This window comes from Oryctolagus cuniculus, chromosome 14 (genome assembly GCF_964237555.1).
Source record: "Oryctolagus cuniculus chromosome 14, mOryCun1.1, whole genome shotgun sequence".
Lineage (NCBI taxonomy): Eukaryota > Metazoa > Chordata > Mammalia > Lagomorpha > Leporidae > Oryctolagus > Oryctolagus cuniculus.
This window is the reverse complement of record NC_091445.1, coordinates 18,265,346-18,289,979: the sequence shown is the minus strand read 5'-3', so window position 1 is coordinate 18,289,979 and position 24,634 is coordinate 18,265,346. Positions and strand designations below refer to the sequence as shown.

The following is a 24,634-nucleotide window of genomic DNA, read 5'->3' as shown; positions in this document are numbered from 1 at the left end:
CCTCTTCCAGTCCAACTCTCTGCTGTGGCCCGGGAAGGCAGTGGAGGATGGCCCAAGTCTTTGGGCCCTGCACTCGCATGGGAGACCAGGAGGAAGCACTTGGCTCCTGGCTTCGGATTGGTGTAGTGCCAGCTGTGGCAGCCACTTCGCGGGATGAACCAACAGAAGGAAAACCTTTCTCTCTGTCTCTCTCTCTCACTGTCTAACTCTGTAAAAAAAAAAAAAAAAAAAAAAAAAAAAAAAAAAAAAAAAAAAAAAAGTTAGGAGACACAACAGGGAGTCTGAATATGCAAGGTTTCTTACTCCATGTAAGAAAGACTGGACTTTGTCTTGTCATCCAGATGTGAGTCATGAGAGAGTTGAGCATAGAAATGGCATTCAGTTGGCACAACTGGTGAGGAAGGCTGACTGGAGGCAGACGTTCCAAGAAGGCAGACTTGTTGGCTTCTCTGTCTCGGTTACACCTCACATTACTCATCACTGTGTCCCCTCTCCCCAGTCCCAGGTAACAGAGAAATGCTTAATCAGTGTCTGCTGCAAATGACAGACAAAAGCAAGGACATTGACACTGGAAGTGGACAGAGTGGGTTGGATGCAAGAGCTATTGAGAAGTTTGAAACTGACAGTGTGAAAAGAGTGGGATGTGTGGGACTGGGGAGACTCTGGATGACTTGGGTGGCTAGCAGAGTAGTGATCCTATTAACTGGGATGCCGGCCTCTATGAGGAAGAGCAGGTTTGGAGATGACGAATCTAACTGGGTCACAGTTTGGGGACTGTGCCACAGCAGTCTGAGCCCTGGCGTTGAGTTGTACACTGAATATGAAGGCTGGAAGTTCAAGAGAAGTCTGGGATGAAGATGCATATTTAGGAGTCATGAGTGTATATTGTAAAAGGGAAGCCAATAACTCTAGTGCAGAGGGAAACTAAGGGGAAATTTTATTGCTTACCGTGGAGGGGTGTGACTGTTTGGCACAGCAGTAAAGATACTGCTTGGACATGGGCAGGAGGGAGGGTGGGGTGGGAAGTATCACTAGGTTCCTAAATTGATATATATGAAATACGTGAAAGTTGTTTACCTTAAGTAAATAAAGTAAAACAAAGATGCTGCTTAGGAAGCCTGCATCCACTGCTGGGTACCTGGGGTCCGATCCCAGCTCACTGCTGATTCCAGCTCCTGGCTAATTGCTGCTCGTTCACCAGCAATGCTTGCTGGCTCTTCAAATTCTTATTTTCTTTCATTTTTTAAAAGATTTATTTATTTACTTGAAAGTCAGAGAGAGAGAGAGGAGAGTCAGAGAGAAAGAGAGAGAGAGAGAGAGAGAGAGAGAGAGAGAGAGGTCTTCCATCTGGTGGTTCACTCACCAATTGGCCACAACGGCCAGAGCCGCACTGATCTGAAGCTAGGAGCCAGGAGCTTCTTCCAGGTCTCCCACGTGGGTGCAGGGGCCCAAGGACTTGGACCATCTTCTACTGCTTTTCCAGGCCATAGCAGAGAGCTGAATCGGAAGAGGAGCAGCCAGGTCTCAAACTGGCGCCCATATGGGATTCCAGGTCTTCAGGCCAGCGCATTAACCCACTGTACCACAGTGCCGGCCCCCCAAGTTCTTATTTTCAAAAATAACTTTTTTTTTTACATTGAAAGTATCTGTTTGCTGTATATTTAAATGATTCAAATTATTAAACCCATACATTTCTAAAAATGAATGAACTGATAGGCTTTTTTTTAAGATTATTTATTTATTTGCAAGAGTTACAGAGAAAGAGAGTGAGACAGAGAAAGATCTTCCATCTGCTGTTTCACTCCCTAAATGTCTGCAACAGCCAGGAACCAGGAACCTCATCAGGGTCTCCCACGTGGGTGGCAGGGGCCTGACCACTTGGCCATCGTCCGCTGCTTTTCCCAGTAGCACTAGCAGGGAGCTGGATGGGAAGTGGAGCAGCCAGGTCACCTGTTTGGGATGGGCGTAGCTTTACCTGCTGCACCACAACACCAGCCCTGATAGCCATTCTTGTTTATCACTGAATCACGTGTGAGTTGTAACTTTGAGGAGCTGCTGAGCTTTCTTAGCCATGGCAGAATTCTGAGACTTGCGAAGCTGACTCCCGGGAGACTCCAGCCGGCAGTCTCTGCTCTTACAGCTGGGGACTGACTGCTGTGTGGCCATTGTGCAAATGAATTCCTTGTTTGTTGTGAGGGGCGATAGACTCTACTGCAGTTGATGAGACATGAACACTAGTGTGGCACGAAAGAGAAGATAATAACCCTGAGAAAGCAGACATGCCCAGTGCCATTCATCACAGAGAGAAAACCAGAACTCAAAGGCTGAGCCGAGAGTGGCAGGGGGAAGTAGCCCTTTCTTGCTAAGTCCATGTCTTAGACCTGGGGTCTCATTGTTTATCTTGCTTTGCATGCCCCTGGCCTTGGTATATGGGCTCTTGGGACACTGGGGACTTGTCTTGGCTGTGTTCTGGAGCAGTAAGCGAAGAGACGGACAAGTGGCCACACCGGATATAGGATGTCACCTGGTTCAGGCAGCACTGTGGTGGCAGGAATGACAGCAAAAGCCTCAAGGCAGAGCCTAGGAAGCCAGAGACAGGCCTGGGAAGTCCTGCTGCCCCTTCCAAGTTGCAATTCTCCCGCCATTGTCAAGGTTAGGAAAACCTGGCTTTTATTGAATCAGAGAAGTTGCAACTGTCTTCACAATTCCCTTCCCCCTCTGAATAGCTCATTGTCTCTTGGGTTTCTGGTGAACTAGATGGACTGTCTGATACCCGGGAAACTCTAGTTCATATTTCCAACTTCACTGAGGCCATTGATTTCTGAGAGCTGCACACCACTCGGAGAGGAACATAAAGATAATTAAGGCTATTTTGTTTCTCATTTTCAGAACACTTACATTGTTCTTTTTCCACCATTTATTTTGAAGAATGTGTTGCTGAGATTGGCAAGAAATCTGAGTAGCTCAGGGATATTATAATGCATTTGAGGTCATTTGCTCTTCAAAAACAAATTATCCAGAAAACGTTGCTAATACTTGGTCATTAACTAGGTAGTTTTCTTTTTTTTTAGAGACCAAACTGTAAGTGCTGAATGTTTTAAAACATTTCTGTAGATTGAGCATTCCAAAAGGAACAGATTATATTTTAAATCTCTACATTTTGTGATTAGGATTGAAGTTGCCCCTCCCCCACCCCGACTTAATTATTTCAGAAAAGACCTTCATGATAGCCTGGAGCAGAAAGATTTGGTGGGAGCGATGGTGGAATTTTTATAGAGGAACAGACCCAGAATAATGGTGATTAAGTAATTCTTCATGGATGAAGGTTTTGAATGAACTGTTCTTGCCGGGGCTGGGAAAGCTAATTTTAGAATCTTGGGTGGAGACGGTGGCCTCTGAGGTCCCAGCTTCTCCACTGCTCCGCCCCAACCAGCCCAGACCCCAGTACCCTCAGTATCCATTTCCTTAGTGAAGAGTGATTTTTTTTTAAGGCTTACATTTGCAAATTTCAAATGATTTCCATATGAGGACTTTAAAAATAGTAGGCTTTTACATTTGAACAAAGAAAAGTGTACTACCGTTAGGGAACTAAAAATGTTTAATTTGGGTGATCCTCAACTGGAATCTGAAAGTCACCTTTGTGGAAATCATGTTTATCTTTGTGTTTTTAACTATGAAAGGTGATTGGGGTTTGTTTTGTTTTGTTTTGTTTTTCTATTTTGCATTTGACTATATGCTGCATTACTAAACTGGAAATTATGGACAGATCATACAGAATCCATGTCAAAAAATTTGAATGTTACATCTGTAAATGTACTTTTCTGAATTTTGTATGCAAAAATATGGACAAAAACTGCTGAGAATGCACTAGCGGTATTTGAGAGTACTTCTAATACAGTTGGAATTTTGAAATATAATTAGATTAAGACTGTAACTAGAATATTCTATATTCCATTGTATTTTTATCTTTGGTGAATTGTCTCTTGTACAGAATTGTCATCATTGTGAAAGTTTACATAGTATGGTGTGCACTAAAAACTTCCTGGCTGGTTTCTGATGTAATGTATGGTGTGTTTCTCTGATTTTTCAATACTAATTTGTTCTATTTCCTGATTACTTTTTTTATTTGTTTTGGCAAATATTCATAAACTACATACTATGTGCCAGCCCTAGACAATGGGGGAAAATTAGCCATGTGAACTTAAAACATGGCCATTATAAATCTGCATTCTTGTCAAATAGGACAACAATGGACAGAGAAAATAAACCCTGTAGTAAGTCTGTGTGAAGAAAAAATACAGTAGACAAGGGATATGAAGTAGGGACGTGGGAACTGGGAGAATGGTTGTTGGTTTTAAGTAGGATGACCAAGAAGGCTTTTGAGACCAAGTAGTTCTTGAATTAAGATTTGAAGGAAGCAAGGGGGAAAGCTTGAGTGTATTGGCGGAATCAAATGGCATGGCAAGTGCAAAGTCCCTGAGGTGGGCACATATCTAAGGAGTTAAACAGATTGTGGGGAGAAAAAGGGAGAGAAAAAGATGGGTGAGGCCAGAGGGAAAAGATGGGATGCCCTGTAGGGCATTGTGGATACTTTGGCTTAGAGCAGGAGGGCCACAGGAAGCCACTGAGCAGAAGCAGGTGCAATTGAGCAAGAGCGAGAGTTGATCGGATGCAAGTCAGTTGGGTCTCTCTGGCTTAGGTTTTATTGAACAGAATGAAAAGAGGCGAGGGTGGGAGCAGGGAAGCCAGTTAGAAGAGAGGGGGCCCTTTCTTAACTACAACCGCGTGGCTGCCAGAACCCGAGGCCCCGAGGGTGGTCAGATTCTGCTACTCTGCAGAGCAAACAATTGAGTAAGATTTGCTGACAGGCTGGTTTTCTAGATGGGGGATAGTAAAAAGCTGAGGTCACAGAAATTGGAGTTCAGCGTGAAAACTGCTGATGACGAAGAAATGAGCGTGGCTCTAGGAAAAAAGAAATGCAAAGGGAAAATAGAATATGTATTCCGAGAGTGAGTCCAGAGGGAGAAATCTGGAGTGGGATTCTGGAAGCAACCTTACAAACTGATACTCAGTCTCTTTTCATAAGAGACCTCCAGTTTCCTTTGTGAGTCCCCGAGCTGGTTATGGTTTGGAGGAAGGGGTTGAAATATCTTTTCTGATGATGATCCCAAAAAGTAATTATGAAAACTTACACAATGTGCAACCAGTTCCAGTATTCTTAGGCCAAGAATGCAAAAACAAAAAAAGGAAAAGTGTGGTTTACACTGAAATTTACACACTTGGCTTGGTAAGAAAATATATAGGGTAGTCGATAGAAAAAAGGGAAAAAACTGATAGCTCAAAGAAACCATTTCGTGGAAATCTTTACTTAGTATAGAGTTGGTCTTCTGTATATAAAGTTAATTAAAAATGAAGCTTCATGAAGAATGGGATGGGAGAGGCAGTAGGAGGTGGGATGGGAGTTGGGGTGGGAGGGTGGGTATGGGGGGAAGAACCACTATATTCCTAAAGCTGTACCTATGAAATTTGTATTCATTAAAAGCTTCCTTAAAAAAAATTTCCTACTAGGGCTGGTTTAGAAAGCAACTTACTAAAAGCAAGAGGAATTGAAATCTTCATAAATTGGCCACTGCTCTGTAAAAGTGAAAGGCATCTAAAGGAATGCAGATGCCTCTCCTCCTTGTCACTTTCCTGTCCCCCCTGCCTCCAGCCACAAAGAACCCCTGGGCCTGGATACACTGGGTTGTTTGTTTGTTTGTTTTTAATACTATTCTCAGGAGCAAGGAGGAGGTCTTCTTAGCAAAGGGTTGATTCCCTGGGTTTTGTGTAGGGAAAAGAGAGGTGATGAGGAATGTTTTGTTGTCAGAAGTAACCACTGTTTCACTGGTATCCAGGAAAGTTTCAACTTAGTGAAGAGTAATTTTTTTAAGGCTTTGCTGGGAAGCACAGTGGTCAAATTGTAGCAGCTTGAGCACTAAAAGGAAACAAAGAGATTATTTCTCAGAAGATAGAGTTCTACCCCAAAGGCCATGAACTCTTGATATACATTAAATATATTGTTTGTAACAAATGCTATTGTTGCTCAACCCCACTTGTGTGAACCCCACCTGAGACTTAACAGATGATCAAAAACAGCCTTATTTTTAACAGAAGTAAGGTAGAGAGATGATGTAAAAGAGGGGGGATGTGGAAGGCACCCATTTAGTGTAGGTTTGGGGGAGCAATCAGGATGGTTAATACGAGGAGATGGATGACATCACTGAATCCAGGAAAACATGTTCAGGTCATCAAGAATCTGTAAGGGAACTTACAAAATAAGTATGGGGAAACTGCAGAACGGTCTCATTTTGCAACTGCAACATGAGAGGTCTCCCAAACACAGAATCTTGAACCAGTAGACAAGGATTTAGTAAATGTGTGCCTTGGCAACGTGGCCCTCTCCTTGTGATAAATTTTAAAGCGAGAGAACACAAGCAAATTGTAGTTAGAAGCAAAACCTAGCTTATTCCGCCCACCCCACACATCCCAGGAGTTGTAGGGGTCAGTGCAGTAAAGCATGAAGTCCCAAGGCCGGTGGCCTCGTGTGTGTGTGTGTGTGTGTGTGTGTGTGTGTGCAGGAGCTGTGGCTACCGCAGACAATTCACAACCACAGTAGATAGCAAGCACAAGTGGTTGCACCTGCCTCTTACTTGGCTTGCCCTACTTACCTGCCCAAGGCACCACTTTCAGGATTACAAGTGGCGAGTGCAGCAGCTCACAATTGGGATTGGGATTGCACTCTCTACTCTTAGTGTTGACTGCAGGGGCAGAGACCACAAGTTTGCCAGTGGACTCTCTCCGTGAAGTTAGCCGAGTAAACCACAACAGCAAATGCAGCAGAAATACATCCATCTCGGCAGTCTAGGACCACTTGGGTTGTCTCCAGCGATAAATGCTGAGCAGGAAGAGAAGAACTTTGAGGACAAAGCACTAGCCATAACATTTATGCCGGGATAAACGTTGATGCGTTTGAAATAAATAGGCATTGTGTTACCTCTTAAGACATGTGTAATAGTCATCTTCAGCAAAATAGCACTTAAAAGTTATTTTGTCTTTATATATTTAGATGCAATAAATGTTTAGAAATCCAAAGTTGCTCATTTGTTGTTACTAGCCAATACTCTGCACCCCCACTCCAAGTTATATGTTGAAAGGCCGGGAGAGCCCATAAAATTACCCAGGTGAATAATGGAAAGTCCACTTGCCTGTTGCCTGGAATGTAGTCTGACGGCATTGAGGGTGGTTTTGCCTTGGTTCACTGTCTCCTAGAGCAGAGAAAAAGACCTTCAGGTCGTGTGTTTGGGTAATGCCACACACTTTTTTTTTTCCCATCAGAAAATCAGTAGCATTTCTGAAGGCTTTAGGAATAAGTTTCTTAAGCTCATTGAGTAGTATATGGGGTTTGTGTATCGTTTTTCTTTAAATTATACATGTCACATATATTATGTCTGTGCTCTAGTTAGTCACTGAAAAATGTGAAGTTTTTGGGAAACTGAAAATAGCAATGCAAATGACTCCTATTCTTGGCAGTGCCAATGGATTTTGTCCAGTAAGGAATATAACTCTGTAGGTCAAAATTCTATAATGAGTTGATTTTAACTTCTTACTGGTTTCCTCATTAACTAATAATTAAATGGATATTTTGACATTTAGCATTTTGACTCATGTTCCTTTTGATATTTATGGGAGTCAAGATTTTACCATTTCAGAAATTACGGTTTAAAATTATCTACCTCTATAATACCTATGTAGTATTTAAATAGAAATATATGTGTATATACATATGAATTTTTACAGAGTCCCTATATGAGTGCCAAACTGTAGTAAAACAGCACTTTTTAAGAAAAATAAATTTTAAAGTAACCTGGGAAAGCATAATGATTTTCAATATCTATTATTGTTGGAATAAGAATTCTTGTTTAATTTTGAAATGTTCTCTCAAAATTAAGCAAAAAGATGTAAATCCAGGGAAGAAAATGAAGCACTTTCATCTTCAGTTCTGGGTATTTCTGCTAAGGGAATAAATTCCATGTGAGGATTTAGGGGCAGGGAGGGGACCGCTGAGCATGTGTGCACAGCACACACCACGTGGTTCAGTGCCAGTCAGTCTCTGCCAGAGTGGATTTCAGTAAGGCATCGATCACATGTCAGTTACTTTTCAAAGACTTGTTTTTTAGAAAAGAAAACCCGTGCAGAAAACATCAAGAATCAGAATGGCAGTCGTGTTAGCCAAGATCAATCGGGGCACCTGGATCCGAGGGCTGAGCAGCATCTCCAGGTCCTCCAAGTCCATGGCCAAGCTCCTGCAGCCTCAGCTCACCTGCAGACTTGTGGAGCTGAGGGGCATCGCCCGCCGCCTGCTGAGGGAAGTGAACCTGCCCCGGCAGCCCCTGTACAACCCACAGGTACGCGAGTGTTGCGTCAGGCATGGGGTGAACTCCTTTGCTTAAAGAGGATTTGCATTTGCAAAATTGGAAAATGAAGATGCAGTATGCTTGAGCATCCTACATGTGAAATAGATAAGCTTGGGTAAGAGGAATGCATGGTGGGGCCTTAATCAATACAGTATATGACCTGGCTTAAGTAACTGAAAGATTAGGTAATATGGACTTTTTTCTTTTCTTTTTTAAAAAATATTTATTTATTTTATTTGAAAGTCACAGTTACACAGAGAGAGGAGAGGCAGAGAGAGAGAGAGAGAGAGAGAGGTCTTCCATCTGCTGGTTCACTCCCCAGATGGCGGCAATGGCTGGAGCTGCACCAATCTGAAGCCAGGAGTCAGAGCTTCCTCTGGGTCTCCCACGTGGGTGCAGGGGCCCAAGGACTTGGGCCATCTTCTACTGCTTTCCCGGGCCATAGCAGAGAGCTGGATCAGAAAAGGAGCAGCCAGGTCTTGAACCGGCACCCACATGGGATGTGGGCACTGCAGGCAGCGGCTTAACCTACTACGCCACAGCGCTGGCCCCGTGGACCTTTTTTCTACCTTATTATTATTATTTTTAAACCATTTATGTATTTATTTGAGAGGCAGAGAAAAAAGAGAGACACAGACAGAGATCTTCCATCTGCTGGTTCACTCTCCAAGGGCTAGGAACTCAATCTGGGTCTTCCACATGGACAGCAGAGGCCCAAGTACTTGAGCCATCACCTGCTGCTTCCTGGGGTGCACATCAGCAGGAAGCTGGGATTGGGAGCTAAGATTCATGCCCAGGCATCCCAATATAGGATATGGGTGTCCTAAGCCACGCCTTAGCTGCCGTCTGTGCCTACCTTACTGAACTGCATCAAATTATCCATTTCAGATACTTCAACTTAAGCCTAACCATGCAAATCACCACTTAAGTCAACCCTAAATGAAATTCCCCACGAAGCCTTAAAAGTCTCTTTCGTTCCTTTCTCCTCATGCCCTTGTTACATTTCTAAGATAGTCTTAGCTTGACACAATATATTGAGTGTATTTAACTATCAATACATTTGGATAGACTCATCAATATCTAGGTACATTTCAAATGACATTTTCTACTTGGTTTTATCGAGGTTCCATTAGATTAGTTAAGGACAAAGCTCTTGAAATGTTTTCAGAACCAACTTGTTTTCGTGTGCTTTCGTTTTCTAAGTGTTAGGGCACAAACTCTGGGCTTTTCCATTTCTGCATCCTACATTTTCACTACAGAACGTTCAGAATCTGGCAAGTCTGGCTAACAAAACTTAGCATGAGTCCATTCAAACTGTCTTGGTGGAGAGGGAGAAAACCCGGCTTGCACTGGGTGGCGCCCCAAGCAGAGAGGTGTTATCTTGTGTAGCCAACACAGAGCTGTTCGGATGACAGATGTCGCCGGGTGCAGGTCATCTGGATCCTGTTGCTTTCTCTCTGGCTCTCGGTTCCACTTTCTCCGTGTTGGCTCCATGCCAAGACAGGCTTTCCCCTTCTGGTCACAGCTGTTCGAGGCCCAGTGGCAGCAGGAAGGGTAGGCCTTGACATGGGGGTCCCTCAGCAGAATCTGCAAACTCTTCTGTGGCAGTGCTCACCCCTCAATGAGGGAAACTGGATGCACCCACTTGGCCTGGGACCCCACTCCCTGCTCCAGCCCTTGGAGTGGAGTTTGGGTCCTTCTGGGACCACGGGACCTGAGAGTGAAGTGGGCAGATGGAAATGTCTGGGTGCTTGAGGGAAAGGGTGCAGAGATGTTGGCCATGGTCAACACCTACCTATTATGGAGGTGTCTCTCTTTAACCAAAGATGTCGAAGTTTCCAGAAATCTGAGAACAACATTGACTAAAGCCTCTCTTGTGATGCCTGTTGTCTGAGAAGGTAAAAACTGGTTTGTGTTGATCCCTGGATCCTCGAATGACACGCCTTGTTCCTCTTTCCTTAGACAGTGAACAGAAATACAACTGAACCGCCTCACCTTCAGCTCCCGCTGAGGGATCTTTGTGAATCCTGTATCCTGCTGTGCTGTCTCTTTCCTTACACTGTCACACTCATAGGGGTGAAGAGACCATGTGGGCTGCCTGGAGCCCCTGTGGATGTGCTGGTTTGAGTTCTTGCTGCCCTGCTTCTGATTCAGCCCCTGGCTAATGTTCCTGGGAGGCTGTGGATGAAGGATCAAGTGCTTGGGTCCCTGCCACTCAGGTAGGAGACCCAGGTGGAGTTCCTAGCTCCTGGCCCAACCCTGACTGTTGTGAGCATTTGGTAAGAAGACCCGTAGATGGAGGATCTGTGTGTGTGTGTGTGTGTGTGTGTGTATGACCCTCTCTTTCAAGTAGATGAAAAAATGTAAAACATGTTTAAAAAGAGTATTCCTGAAGTTACTGTGAAACCAAGTTTAAAGTCACTGCCTGTTATGTTGGAGTGTTCCTTCTTGCTCCTCTGCTAAGGCAGAACTGTGAAGCATCTGGAATTTTCCACTACTTACAAGCTGGGGAGTTAGCTGCCAGTCTCACACACGCACGCACACACACACGAGCGTCAGAGACACAGATGTTCTTTCTCGAAGCAAAGCCCTCATGCAGAGGAGTGTGTGGTGGTGCTTGATGCGACTTCATCCCCTGGGAGCTGGGTGGGTGATCGGTTGCCTCACAGGAGACTGGATGACTCAGTTTTTTCCTGGGGACACTGGGCCCCCCTGCCCAGCCTCTCTCCAAAGAGAGAGGGAGATCAGTCACCGCTGAGGGGTGTGGGGGAGCAGGCCTTCAGTGTGTGCCACCTGGCTGGGGAGTCCTCTCAGTCTCTCCCAGGTGGGCACAGTCTCTGGTTCCCATGGCTGTTTGCTTTCTCAGTACGTCCTTTGCTCAGAAGAGCTGCTCTGTACTGGAACGAGGGAAGTCCACTGTGCATAGTAGTCTCCCGACACTCACCGAAACTCAGTGGCAGGGAGAAGAATCTTTCAGTTGAAGTTCTATGTTTCGTTTTCTCCAGTAAGGAGAGGATATATACAATATATTATATAATATATATTATATAAGAGGCTTTATATGTGTATATATTAATACACATATATATACGATGTATTTGTTTTTTTGTCTTGATTTTCAATGAGGTTTTTTTTTTAAGATTTTATTTATTTGAGAGGCAGAGTTATAGCAGAGAGGGAGAGACAAGAGAGAAAGGTCTTCCATCTGCTTTTTCACTCCTCAAGTGGCTTCAATGGCTACAGCTGAGCCAATCCAAAGCCAGGAACCAGGAGCTTCTTCCTGGTCTCCCATGCAGGTGTGGAGGTCCAAGCACTTGGGCCATCTTCTGCTGCTTTCCCAGGCCATAGCAGAGAGCTGGATTGGAAGAGGAGCAGCCAGCATTAGAATCGGGCACCCATATGGGATGCTGGAAGCTTAGCTTACTGTGCCCTGGGTCTCTCACATGGGTGGCAGGGGCCCAAGGACTTGGGTCATCTTCTGCTGCCATCCAGGTGCGTTAGCAGGGGGCTGGATCTGAAGTGGAGCACCTGGGCTCAATCCAGAACTTGGATGTGGGATGTCAACATTGCCGGAGGTGGCTTAACCCACTGTGCCACAAGGCCGGAGCCTCTTTTACATCACATTTTAAACCAAATCTTTTAAAACAGATCTCTTTTAACATTGGAGACAGGCAGTCACACGCTGTTCAGTGATGGTGGTCTGTTCTGAGAGCTGCATGGTTAGGTAACTCTGTCATCAGAGTGCACTTACACACGCTGTGACGTCACTGGGCAGGGACCACAGTCACTCAGGTGGACTGTCCTCGACCAAGGCGTCATTACATGGCACATGAGTTCACTTATTTGTGTATGGTCTCCATTCATTGTTTTAAAAGAAACCTTTTATTTCATCTTTTTTTTTTAAAAAAGATTTGTTTATTTGAAAGTCAGAGTTACACACAGAGAGAAGGAGAAGCAGAGAAAGAGAGACAGAGAGAGAGGTCCTCCACCTGCTGGTTCTCTCCCCTGTTGGCTGCAAGGGGAGCTGTGCTGATCTGAAGCCAGGAGCCAGGAGCTTCTTCCAGGTCTCCCATGCGGGTGCAGGGGCCCACGCACTTGGGCCATCCTCCACTGCTTTCCCGGGCCACAGCAGAGAGCTGGACCAGAAGTGGAGCTGCTGGGACTTGAACTGGCTCCCATGTGGGTTACCAGCACTGCAGGCGGCGCCTTTACCCGCTACGCCCCCGTGCCGGTCCCTGTTGCAGAGTTTTTTGAGTTCTCGATATGTTTCTGGATATTAATCCTTGGTTGGATAAGTAGCTTGCAAATATTTTCTCTCATTCTGTTGCATGTCTCTTGGCTCTGTTGATTGTTCCCTTGGCTGTGCAGAAGCTGCTGAGTTTACTGTAATCCCATTTGTCTAGCTTTGCTTTTGTTGCCATGCTTTTGGGGTCTTCCCCAACAGAAATCATTGTCTATATCGGTATCTTGCACTGCTTCTGTCTTCTAGCAATTTCATAGTTTCAGGTTCTACGTTTAGCTCATTCCTCCATCTGGAGGGGATTTTGTATATGGTGAGAGGTAGGATTCTAATTTCATTCTTCTACATGTGTATATCCAGTTCCCCAGCACCATTTATTGAAAAGAATATCCTTTCGGGCCTGCCGCTGTGGCACAGTAGGTTAATCCTCTGCCTGCGGTGTCGGCATCCCATATGGGCACCAGTTCTAGTCCCAGCTGCTCCTCTTCCAGTCCAGCTCTCTGCTATGGCCTGGGAAAGCAGTAGAAAATGGCCCAAGTCCTTGGGCCCCTGCACCTGTGTGGGAAACCCGGAAGAAGCACCTGGCTCCTGGCTTCAGATTGGCGCAGCTCCAGCTGTTGTGGCCATTTGGGGAGTGAACCAGCAGACAGGAGACCTTTCTCTCTGACTTTCCCTCTCACTTTCTGTAACTCTACCTCTCAAATAAATAAATAAAATCTTTATTAAAAAAAAGAGAAAAGAATATCCTTTCTCCAACATATATTCTTGGCACTTTTATCCTTTATCCAAACTCAGTTGGCTGTATGTACGTGGATTAACTTCTGGGCTTTCTCTTCTGCTTTTATAATCTGTGTGTCTGTATTTATGCCAGTACCATGCAATTTTAATTACTATAATTTTGTAGTATGCTTTAAAATCAGATGCTGTGATGCCTCCAGCTTGATTTTAATTTATTTATTTAAGATAACTGTGGCTATTCTGGGTCTGTTGTGATTCCATGTGAATTTTAGGATCGTTGTTTCTGATTATGTTAAGTACATCATTATTTTGGTAGGGATTGCATTGAATCTATAGATTGCTTTAGGCAGTATCAACATTTTTAACTATATTAATTCTTCTAGTAGGAACAAGGAATATCTTTCCATTTTTTATGTCCTTGATTTATTGTGTGTGTCCTTGAAAGTTTTATAACTTTCATCATAGAGATCTTTCTGTTTGTTGGTTAAATTTAGTCCTAAATATTTAAATTTTTAGTAGCTATTGTGAATGGTATTACTTTCTTGATTTCTCTTTCAGTAGGACCATTATTAGCATGTAAAAATGCTGGGCTTTTGTTGATTTTGTACGCAGCAATTTTGCTGAATTGGTTTATCAGTACCAACAGTTTTCCAGTGGAGTGTTTAGGTTTCTCCACCTACAAAATTATGTCATCTGCAAACATGACTATTTTGATTTCCTGTTTTCCAATTTTGATGCCTTTATTTCTGTCTCTTCCATAACTGCTCTTGCTGATGCTTCCAATATAGTATTGAATAAGAGCAGTGAGAGTGGCTATCCCCATCTTGTTCTGTATCTGAGAGGAAATGCTCTCAGTGTTTCCCCACTTGCTACGACATTGGCTGTGGATTTGTCATGTATATCCTTATAATTTTGAGGTATGTTCCTTCTGTGCCTAATTTGTTGAGGGTCTTTATCATGAAGGGATGTTGCATCTTATCAAGTGTGTTTTCCGCATCCTGTTGAGATGATCACATGGTGTTTGCTCTTCATTCTGCTGGTGTGATTTATGATGTCTACTGATTTGTGAAGGTTGAACCATCCTTGTATCCTTGGGATCATTCCCACCTAATCCTGATGCATGATCTCTTTGATACAGAGTCAGATTCAGTTTCCTACTATTTTGTTGAGAATTTTGTCTCTATATTCTCAAGGATATTGGTCTGTAGTCTTCTTTTTGTGTTCTGTCTTTGGTTTTGGTGTCAGAGTAAGGCTGACCTCATAAGAGTTTGGCAGAGTTCCATCGTTTTCAATATTTTGCAATAACGTGAAAAGCATTGGAGTTAGTTCCTCTTTAAATTGTTTGCAGAATGCAATTGTAAAGCTATCAGATCCTGGAGTTTTCTTTCATATGAAACTTTTAATTATTGCTTCAATCTCATTACTTGTTAAAAATCTATTTATACTCTATGTATCTTTTTAATTTAATCTTGGTAGGTTGTATGGATCCAGAAGTCTTTCACTTTTTAGAGGTTTTTCAATTTGTTAGCATATAGTTGTTCATAGTAGTTTCTTATGAACCTTTATATTTCTAGTTTCTTGGGGACCTTTGTATTTCTGTGGCATCAGTTATAATGTCTCCTTCTTCATTTGAAGTTTTTTCTCTTTGTTAAATGTTTTCTTTGCTGAGTGTTTATCTGTGTATCTTTTCAAAAACAACTTTCCTTTTGTTGATCTTTTGTACTGACTTTTTAGTTTCAATTTCATTTATTTCTGCTCTGGTTCTTCTTATTTCTTGCCTCCTGCTTATTTTGGGTTTGGTTTGTACTTGCTTTTTAAGTCCTTGATATGTATCATTAGACTGTCAGAGATCTTTCATTTTTTTAATATTTACATGCTTATTGTTGTGAACTTCCCTCTTAATACTGCTTTTGCTATATCTCGCAGATTTTGATATATTGTGCTTTCATTTTCTTTTTTTAATATTTATTTATTTGTTTGAAAGTGAGTTACACAGAGAGAAGGAGAGGCAGAGAGAGAGAGAGAGAGAGACAGAGAGAGAGAATTCTTTCATCCGTTGGTTCACTCCCCAAATAGCCGCAGTGGCCAGAGCTGCACTGATCCAAAGCTAGGAGCCTGGAGCTTCTTTTGGGTCTCCTACACGGGTGCAGGGGCCCAAGGACTTGGCCTATCTTCTACTGCTTTCCTAGGCCATAGCAGAGAGCTGGATGGGAAGTGGAGCAGTCGAGACTAGAACCAGCGCCCATATGGGATGCTGGCACTGCAGCTGGTGTCTTTACCTGCTGTGCCACAACTCCGGCCCTGTGCTTTCATTTTCATTTGTTTCAAGAAATTATTTTGTTTTGTTTTTTAATTTCTTCAGTGATCCATTGGCCATTCAGGAACATTTTGTTCAATTTCGTGAATTTTCTTTTGTTCTTGTTATTGATTTCTAATTTTATTCTCTTGGAGTCTAAGAAGATAGATGGTATGATTTCAATTTTTAAAAATTTACCAAGACTTGATTTGTGGTCTAATATATGGTCTATCTTAAAAAGCATGCCATGCGCAGATGAGAAGAATATCTATTCTGTAGCTGTTGGGCGAAATATTTGTAGATATCTGTTAGGTCCATTTGCTCTATGCTATTGTTTCAACCATGATGTATCTGTATCGGTTTTCTGTCTGTATGATCTATTCATTGATGATGGTAGGTTTGAGGTCCCTCACTGTTACTGTATTAGTGTTTACCTCTCCTTTTAGATCTAATATTATTTGTCTAAAAATCTTGCGTTGGGTCCATATATATTTCTGATATATCATATTGCTGAATTAATCATCTCATCAATATATAATGTCCTTCTTCATCTCTTTTTACAGTTTTTGATTTAAAGTCTGTCTTATCTGTTAAGAACATAGCTGCTGGCATTTGTGTTTTGTTTCCATTTCCCTGGTATATCTTTGTCCAGCCCTTTACTCTCAGTTGATATGTTTCTTTACCTGTGATCTAAGTTTCTTATAGATAGCATATAGCTGGGTCTTATGCCTCCCCCCACCAAATTTGGCCCACAATATATTTTGACTGGGGACTTTAATCAATTTACATTCAAGGTTAATATTGATAGATAAAACCAGTTTCTGTCATTTTGTTGCTTGCTTACTGATTGTTTTATATATTTGCTGCTTCTTTTTGCCTCTCTTATTTATCTTCGTGTTTTGGTAGCTTTGCACCATGATAAGGGTGGATTCCCTTCTCTTCCCCTTTTGTACATCTGCTGTGTTAGTTTTGTGTATTGTTATGTGTTTTCATGATGGTTCTATTCTTTTTTTAAAAAAAATTATTTGTTTATTTGAAAGGCAGAGGTACAGAGAGGAGAGAGAGAGAGAGAAATCGTCAATCTACTGTTTCATTACCTAAATGGCCACAATGGCTAAGGCTGGGTCAAGCCAAAACCAAGAGTCAGGAGCTTCCAGTAAAGGGCTGGACAAGTCAGGACTCCCATGTGCATTGCAGGGGCCCAGGTACTTGGGTCATCTGCTGCTGCTTTCCCAGGCACATTAGCAGGGAGCTGGATTGGAAGTGGAGCAGCTGGGACTCGCACCAATAAGGGATGCCAGCGCTGCAGGTGCAGACTTAACCTGCTACACCACAGTGCCAGCTCCATGTTGCTTATCTCGAATGTAGGACTTCCTTCAGGATTTCATGTAAGGCTAGTCTGGTGGTGATGAATTGTCTCAGTTTTGATGGCCTTGGAGGTACTTTATTTATTTATTTATTTATTTATTTATTTATTTTTGACAGGCAGAGTGGACAGTGAGAAAGAGAGAGACAGAGAGAAAGGTCTTCCTTTTTTGCTGTTGGTTCACCCTCCAATGGCCGCCGCGGCCAGTGCACCGCGCTGATCCGAAGCCAGGAACCAGGTACTTATCCTGGTCTCCATTGGGGTGCAGGGCCCAAGTACTTGGGCCATCCTCCACTGCACTCCCTGGCCACAGCAGAGAGCTGGCCTGGAAGAGGGGCAACCGGGACAGAATCCAGCGCCCCGACCGGGACTAGAACCTGGTGTGCTGGTGCAGCAAGGCAGAGGATTAGCCTAGTGAGCCGTGGCGCCGGCCTATGCTTTACATCTAAAGCATAGCTCCAGTAGATATAATGTTCTTGGTTGGAAGTTTTTTTCTCTCAAGACTTTAAATATATCATCTCATTCTCTTCTGACCTATAGGGTTTCTGCCAGGAAGTCTACTGTTATTCAATGGGTTTTCCTTTATATGTGATTTGATGTTTTTCTCTCACTGTCTTTAGGATTCTCTCTTTGTCCTTAACTTTTCACGATTTGACTATAACATACCTTGGAAAGGTCTTTTTTGGTTGGTTTGGTTGGCATCCTTTGAGCTTTTCTTTTTTTTCTTTTTTTAATTTTTTAAAAATTGTTGACAGGTGGAGTTGTAGACAGTGAGAGAGAGAGACAGAGAGTAAGGTCTTCCTTCCATTGGTTCACTCCCCAAATGGCCGCTATGGCCAGCACTGCGCCAATCCGAAGCCAGGAGCCAGGTGCTTCTCCTGGTCTCCCGTGCAGGTGCAGGGGCCCAAGCACTTGGGCCATCTTCTACTGCCCTCCTGGGCAGAGAGCTGGACTGGAAGAGGAGTGACCGGGATGCCACCGCCACAGGCGGAGGATTAACCAAGTGAGCCACAGCACCCGCCCCTTTGAGCTTTCTTTATCTGGATGTCCATATCTCTTTTTAGACTTTGGAAGTTTTCAACTATTATTTCATGTTCTCAATGTCTTTTTCCATGTTTTCTTCTTCAACAATCCCTAAAATATGAATATTTGTTCACTTAATCGTAGCCCATATCTCATAGGCTTTCTTCATTCTTTTTCATTTTTTCCCCTTATAATTTTTTCTGACTGGCTTATTTCAGAAGTCTTGTCCTTGAGATCAAGAATTCTTTCTTTTGCTTGGTAAATTCTGTTACTGAAGCTCAGTTGTGTTTCTTGAAATTTCACTGATTGAACCTTTCAGCTCCAAAATTTCTGTTTGGTTCTTTTTACTTATTTATATTGTGTTGTTGAATTTCTAATCTGTATCATGCATAGTTTTCTTCATTTTATCGAATTGTCTATATCTTCTTGCCTCCCATTGGATTTCCCTAGGATCACTATTTGAATTCTTTTTCAGGCACGTCACAGCCATTCTTCAGATCAGGGTCTCTTTCTGGAGAGCTGCTGTGTTCTTTTGGAGGTGGCATGCTTCCTTGCCTCTTGACGTTTCCTGTGACCTCATGCTGACATCTGCATATCTGCTGTAACTGTTCCTTCTCTCTGGAGTAGCTACCACTGGAGAACACTTTTTTGTGTAGCTGAAATGCAGGGTGTCAGGTAGGTAGTTGCTATGGCACTGGTTCTTGGTGAGCATAGATGTGAAAACTCTGATTTCTTCAGCCATAATCAAAGGCATTAGTTTGCAGCTATTAGTGGAGGTAGTAGTGTGACTTTGAAGTGGAGGTAGGCTTCCAAATGTTGTCTTCAGTCTCCAGGAAGTTGGGTGTCAGTCACGCTAGCATTGCCATGGCTGTGGTCCCATTCCTGGTGCTGCGGGACTGTCCCCTTTGTGTGTGTGTGTCTTTTTTTTTTTTTTTTTTTTTGGACAGGCAGAGTGGACAGTGAGAGAGAGAGACAGAGAGAAAGGTCTTCCTTTGCCGTTGGTTCACCCTCCAATGGCTACCGCGCCTATCCGAAGCCAGGAGCCAGGTGCTTATCCTGGTCTCCCATGGGGTGCAGGGCCCAAGCACTTGGGCCATCCTCCACTGCCTTCCTGGCAAGAGGGGCAACCGGGACAGAATCCGGCGCCCTGACCAGGACTGGAACCCGGTGTGCTGGTGCCACAAGGCGGAGGATTAGCCTATTGAGCCGCGGCGCCGGCTGGGACTGTCCCCTTGACCATTGAGCAGTTGTGAATGATGCTGGGGCTTGTGGTACTGACAGCTGTGACCCTGGAATTGTGTGATGAGGATAAAACCTATCCAGGATCCTGCTTGGTGGACATGGGTGGTGATGGGACTTACAGCACCCAGAGCTCTGGTCCCAGCACTGGGGTTTATGGAAGAGGCCTTGCTTGAGTCCAGCAGGGTGAATACAGGTCATGTTGGGGATTGTGCACTGGCAAGTGCGGGCCTGGAGCATGGCGTGCAGGTAGGGTCTTCTCTGGGTCCTAACGGATGGGTCCCAGTGTGAGGGATGCAGTATTAATAATTGCAGTCCCGGAGCTGCAGGGCAGGAAGGGGGCCTTGTCCAGGTGCCACCTGAAAAGCACAGGTTATGCGACTGTGGGGCTATAGCAATGGAATGGAGTAGAGTCTCCCCCACGCCCACAGAGCCAGCACGTGTGTTCCCACTACTTGTAGAACCAATACCCTCAGACCCGGAGCTGCAGGATGCAGTGGCAATCTTAGCCAGATCTCATGTTTCACACACAGGCTGTGCTGGGGACTGTGCACTGCCAGGCTTGGGGCTGGAGCAGTGGACAGCAGATGGGGCCTTCCCCACATGCCACAGGGAGAACTCAGGTGACCATGTGAAATATAGCTCCAAAAGTCCCTGTCTCAGAACTGCAAGACTGGAGGGTACCTTGCCCACCTTCTGTAGGTTGATCACTGGTTATGCTGGGGGTTGTGCATTAGCCTTTATGAGGCTGGGCCAGTTGTATGCAGATGGGGCCTTCCCCAGCCCCACAGGCAAGCACATTGTTTCCTAGGACTTGTAGGACAAATAATCACAGACCTAGAACTGCAGGATGCAATTGGGATAGATCACACAGGTAAACTCAGGTGACTGTGGAATAGGGCTCCAACAGCCCCAGTCCCAGAGCTGCAGGACAGGGAGGGTACTGTGCCCAGGTCCCACGTGGTGGTCACATGTTTTATTGGGGATTGTGTGGCAGCAGGTGTAGGCTTAGGGCAGTGGATTGCAGGCAGGGCGTCCCATAGGCCCCACAGTGGAGTGCGGGGGGCCATGCAGGTGTCCAACAGTCCCAGTCTCAGAGCTGCAGGAGCCAGTGGGGTCCTCACCCAGGTATCACAGTGCATATGCCAGTGATGCCAGGCCTTACGGATTGCCTGGCACAGAGGGATGCAGACAGCGCCCTCTAGGTCCCACAGGTGCGTGTGCGTTACTCCAGGGTTGCAGCACCAACAGCCACAGTCCCAGAGGGCGTGTAGAAGTGGTGCTGGGGCTTGTGCCTGGCACCCAGCACCCCATGCTAAGAGATGCAGAACGGGACTTCCTTATATCCGGTCCTCTGGGCTTGTGCCTTGGCTGCTACTGGCCACAAGCCCCCAGCAGCAGAGGGGAATGTCCCTAGAATTGCATGGAGCAAGTGAGCAAGGCGCCGGGACTTGTGCGCAGTAATTCCTCTGCCGCGGGATACAAAGGGGCCTGCTCGCGGCCTTGTAATGAGCCTTGGCTCTTGTTCAGAGGGCGTCTGATAGGCGTGGGACTGCTTGCTGTCCGCTAGGACAGAATGGAGTGGACCCAGCAGCTTGGGTCCGGGGCTTTGGGGCTGGACAGAGGCTACGTGGGTTACCTTTGTGGAGCAAAGTAGTCACAGTCCGTTTCCTAGGCTGGTTTAAAGCCAGGGAAGACTATGGTTAGGGATGCTCCCCTGGTTAGGGCTGCCGGTCTGCTGTAATGATGGAGCTCACGGAGCTTTCCACTGAGTTTCCTGGCGAAAGAGCCTCCCCAGGCGGGGAGCTGGGGCGGGCACTGCGGGGCGCCCTGCTGCTCCCTCTCTCTGCTGGCTTCCGGAGCCTCCGTGCCCGGACTTCCTCGCCCAAACTTTCCGCTCCTCCGTCTCCTGGAAATGCGGTTCTCCCCTGCAGGGGAGGTGCGTGCAACCCTCCCGCCCTGCCCAGGGGACACCTCCCATCTTCTTCCCTGTGTGCTGTTTTCAGGGATCGTTCCTTGAGAGGTTTGAGGGATGCCTAGTGTTTCTGACACGGGTGATTCATCTTGCGTCTGACTCCCGGCAGGTAATTTCCTCGTGCTTTAAAAAAATATTTATTTATTTATTTATGTGAAAGGCAGAGCGACTGATCGAGAAAGAGATCTTGCATCCACTGGTTCAGTGGCTGCATAACCAGAGCTGGGCCTGTCCAAAGCCAGGAGCCAGGAACTCCATCCAGGTCTCCCGCGTAGGGACAGGGACCCAAGTACTTGGGCCGTCAGCCACTGCTTTCCTAGGCATATCGGTGGGAAACTGGGTCAGAAGCAAGCCACCAGGACGCAAGCCAGCACTCCAACATGGGGTGCTGCTGTCACAGGTTGTAGCTTAGCCTGTGCCACAACAGAGGCCCCTCCTTATGTTTTATAATTTTATTTTAACTGAAACGTCTTCAGCAGACTTGATGTTGTTGCAGTGTTAAGTGGAGCTCCCTTGTGACCTGGTAGTGCTTACTGTCCTTTCTGCGGGTTCTGCTCTTGCTCCAGGGCCATCAGCAACCTGGGGCCACTCTCTGTGTGGCTTCCGCTTAGGGCTGCTGCTTTAGCCTGCTGGGTAAGTTCAGGTCCCTTTACCAGCTGCAATCTTTTTTTAAGATTTATTTATTATTTGAAAGTCATATTTACATAGAAAGAGGAGAGGCGGGGGCGGGGGAGTCTTCCATCCAATGGTTCACTCCCCATTGGCTGCGACAGCCGGAGCTGTGTGGATCCAAAGCCAGGAGCCAGGAGCTTCTTCCAGGTCTCCCACGTGGGTGCAGGGGCCCAAGGACTTGGACCATCTTCTACTGCTTTCCCAGGCCACAGCAGAGAGCTGGATGGGAACTGGAACAGCCGGGTCTTGAACCAGCACCCATATGGGATACTGTCTTCAGGCCAGGGAGTTAACCCATTATACCACAGCGCCGGCCACAGCTGCAATCCTGAGAGCTAATCTCTCCTGGGAGAATCCCAGCCTCCAGGGGAGTCCAGCCCCCCTACCTTCTCCCTGCATGGATGGCTGCAGCTGGTGGAGACCCAGGCCACTGGAGTTGTAGCTCTGCCTCAGCCTGCAGTGCCAGCATCCCATGTGGGCACCAGTTTGAGTCCCAGCTGCTCCACTTCCCATCCAACTCTCTGCTATGGCCTGGGAAAAGCAGCCAAAGATGGCCCAAGTGCCTGGGCCCCCTGCTACCCACTTGGAAGACCTGCAAGAAGCTCATGGCTCCTGGATTCGGCATGGCCCAGACCTGGCCATTGTGGTCATTTGGGGAGTGAACCAGTGAATGGAATCTCTCTCTCTCTCTCTCTCTGTCTCCGTCTCCCTCTCTCTAAAGCTCTGCCTTTGAAATAAATAAATGAATCTTTTTTAAAAAAGAGACTTGGGCCTGGAACCTCAACCCAGGTCAACGGGCTGGCCCGCAGTTGGCGCGTGCCCTGGTGCCACAGCCGGGAGAAGAGGCTTCTGAGAGCACATTCCGGCTCATGGGCTGCGTGTGTCAAGGCGGAGTCCGCGTGTGGGGGAAGTGGAAGGCGTGAAAGCCAGCCTGGCTGTGGGCAGTCTGCTGGATGTGATTGTGGCTGCGTGGAGGGTACCACTTTACCCAAGCTTAGCTGTGGGGGCGCTCAGTGGCCTGGCCGGCTTGTCTGAAGGCATGAAGCAGCTTGGCCTGTTCCCAAGCTCCTCGTGGTGTGCTGTGTCTTGTCACTGATGTGCGGGTGATGAATGTTGGAATGACGCATTTATACCTGGAGCACTGTAAGTCTCTCATGTCATATTACAAGAGCGTCGTAATTCCAGTGTATTCTCTCTTGGCTGCGAGTAGCAGGGAGACAGATTAGGTCGTGCAGGAACCCGGAAACAGGGGGGCCCTTGCAGGACCGGCCATTCGGCCTGTGACCTGGTGTGGTCCCCTTGGGAGACTCAGGGAACCGAGGCTGGCCTGGGGGCTCTCTGGACAAGGCCGCTTTTCTGCTTGCACACTCAGCTCTCGAGCGGCTCCCGTGTGTCTGAGCACGTGGGAAATGTGCCAAGCATGAGCTACCCAGAACCTGATCCACACCAGTGACCTACAGAGACCGCAGCAACGCACGCGCGTAGGAGCAGGGGGCACAGCAGAGCCCCCTGCCGGCCGTCTTGCTGCCGGAGACACTGCTGTGCAGCTGCTGAGTCAGGCGACTCCGCAGAGCCCTGGGGCCTGTATGGGGGCTGAGGCCGCAGCGGTGGGAGAATGGGGGATGCTAGAAGAGGCCTCTGCCATGGAAAGCGAGTGGGGGGGGGGGGAGGGGATTTCCTGACGGTCTCTGACACCCCCGGCCCAGTGCTCCCGGTCTCTGACACCCCCGGCCCAGTGCTCTCGGTCTGGTGCCTGTGCCCGCCCGGCTGGGTGCAGCCTGCAGCTGCCCTCACCGCCCTGACCTAGATAATGGGCTTCGGTGCTGGCCCCAGCCAAGACTCGCCGGCTTCTAGACAGAGCTGTTGATGTTGGCAGGCCGCACGAGGCCATCGGCTCAGCGGCTCCAATGCGGATGACACAATCATCCCTGCATCGGCATCGGACATGGCTGCTTTGCCTCTGCGTAGGCACCGTGGCGTGGTTTAGGGCGAGAGACCCAAGTGAGGGAAGCCCCCAGCCTCTCAAAGGCCCAGGGCCCTGGGTGGATCCCAGTGAGCGTGGACTCTGTCCATGGGGTAAAGACGAAAGTCAGCCAAGTTTCTTCCTCGCGGCCAACCCTCCCGCGGAGAGTCTGTTGGAGGTTTCATCTGCAAGCCTCACAGATATCAGGAGCTTCCGTGAGCCCTTGTGGGGCTGGCTCAGGGTTGACTGGGCTGCAGCCATCCAGGCCTGGGAGAAGAGGACAGTTCCTAGAAAGCGGAAGTGCTGGGCTCTGAAGGCGGGCTTCTCCAGTGTGGCTAAGAGATGGGGACCACCCCTCTCAAGGCTTTCTCAAGAACGCCCCCTTGGGATGTCAACACAGGGGTTTGGACCGCATCCTCCTGAGTACAGACAGCGTTGTGAAGGTCTTGCGGATGCGCCTGTGTGGGAGCAGCCGGTCTCCTGCCGTGGTTCTTGCTGAATCAGGGAGCAAGAGTTTCCTCTCCGACTGTCCTGGTGCCCCTCCCTGCTCAAGGTGGCTGTGGACAGCCTGCACCAACGTGGTCCCCTAGCTCTCCAGCCTCCAGGTCCAGCACCCGCCGGTTTGCCTAATTTCATTTGTGCAAGAACGTTCCACACAACGTTTGTGGA

At 46.5% G+C, this 24,634-nt stretch overlaps 1 protein-coding gene across 5 annotated transcripts in view; it reads left to right on the top strand.

Moving 5' to 3' along the window:
• Positions 1 to 24,634, top strand: part of SPATA9 (spermatogenesis associated 9) — a 69,375-nt gene that overhangs the window by 37,637 nt on the left and 7,104 nt on the right. For all 5 annotated transcript variants that reach the window (XM_051854013.2, XM_051854012.2, XM_051854010.2 and 2 more), the window contains one exon: positions 8,217 to 8,444. In XM_051854013.2, coding sequence (XP_051709973.1) covers positions 8,217 to 8,444 — 228 coding nt within the window. The remainder of the gene's footprint in view (positions 1 to 8,216; positions 8,445 to 24,634) is intronic.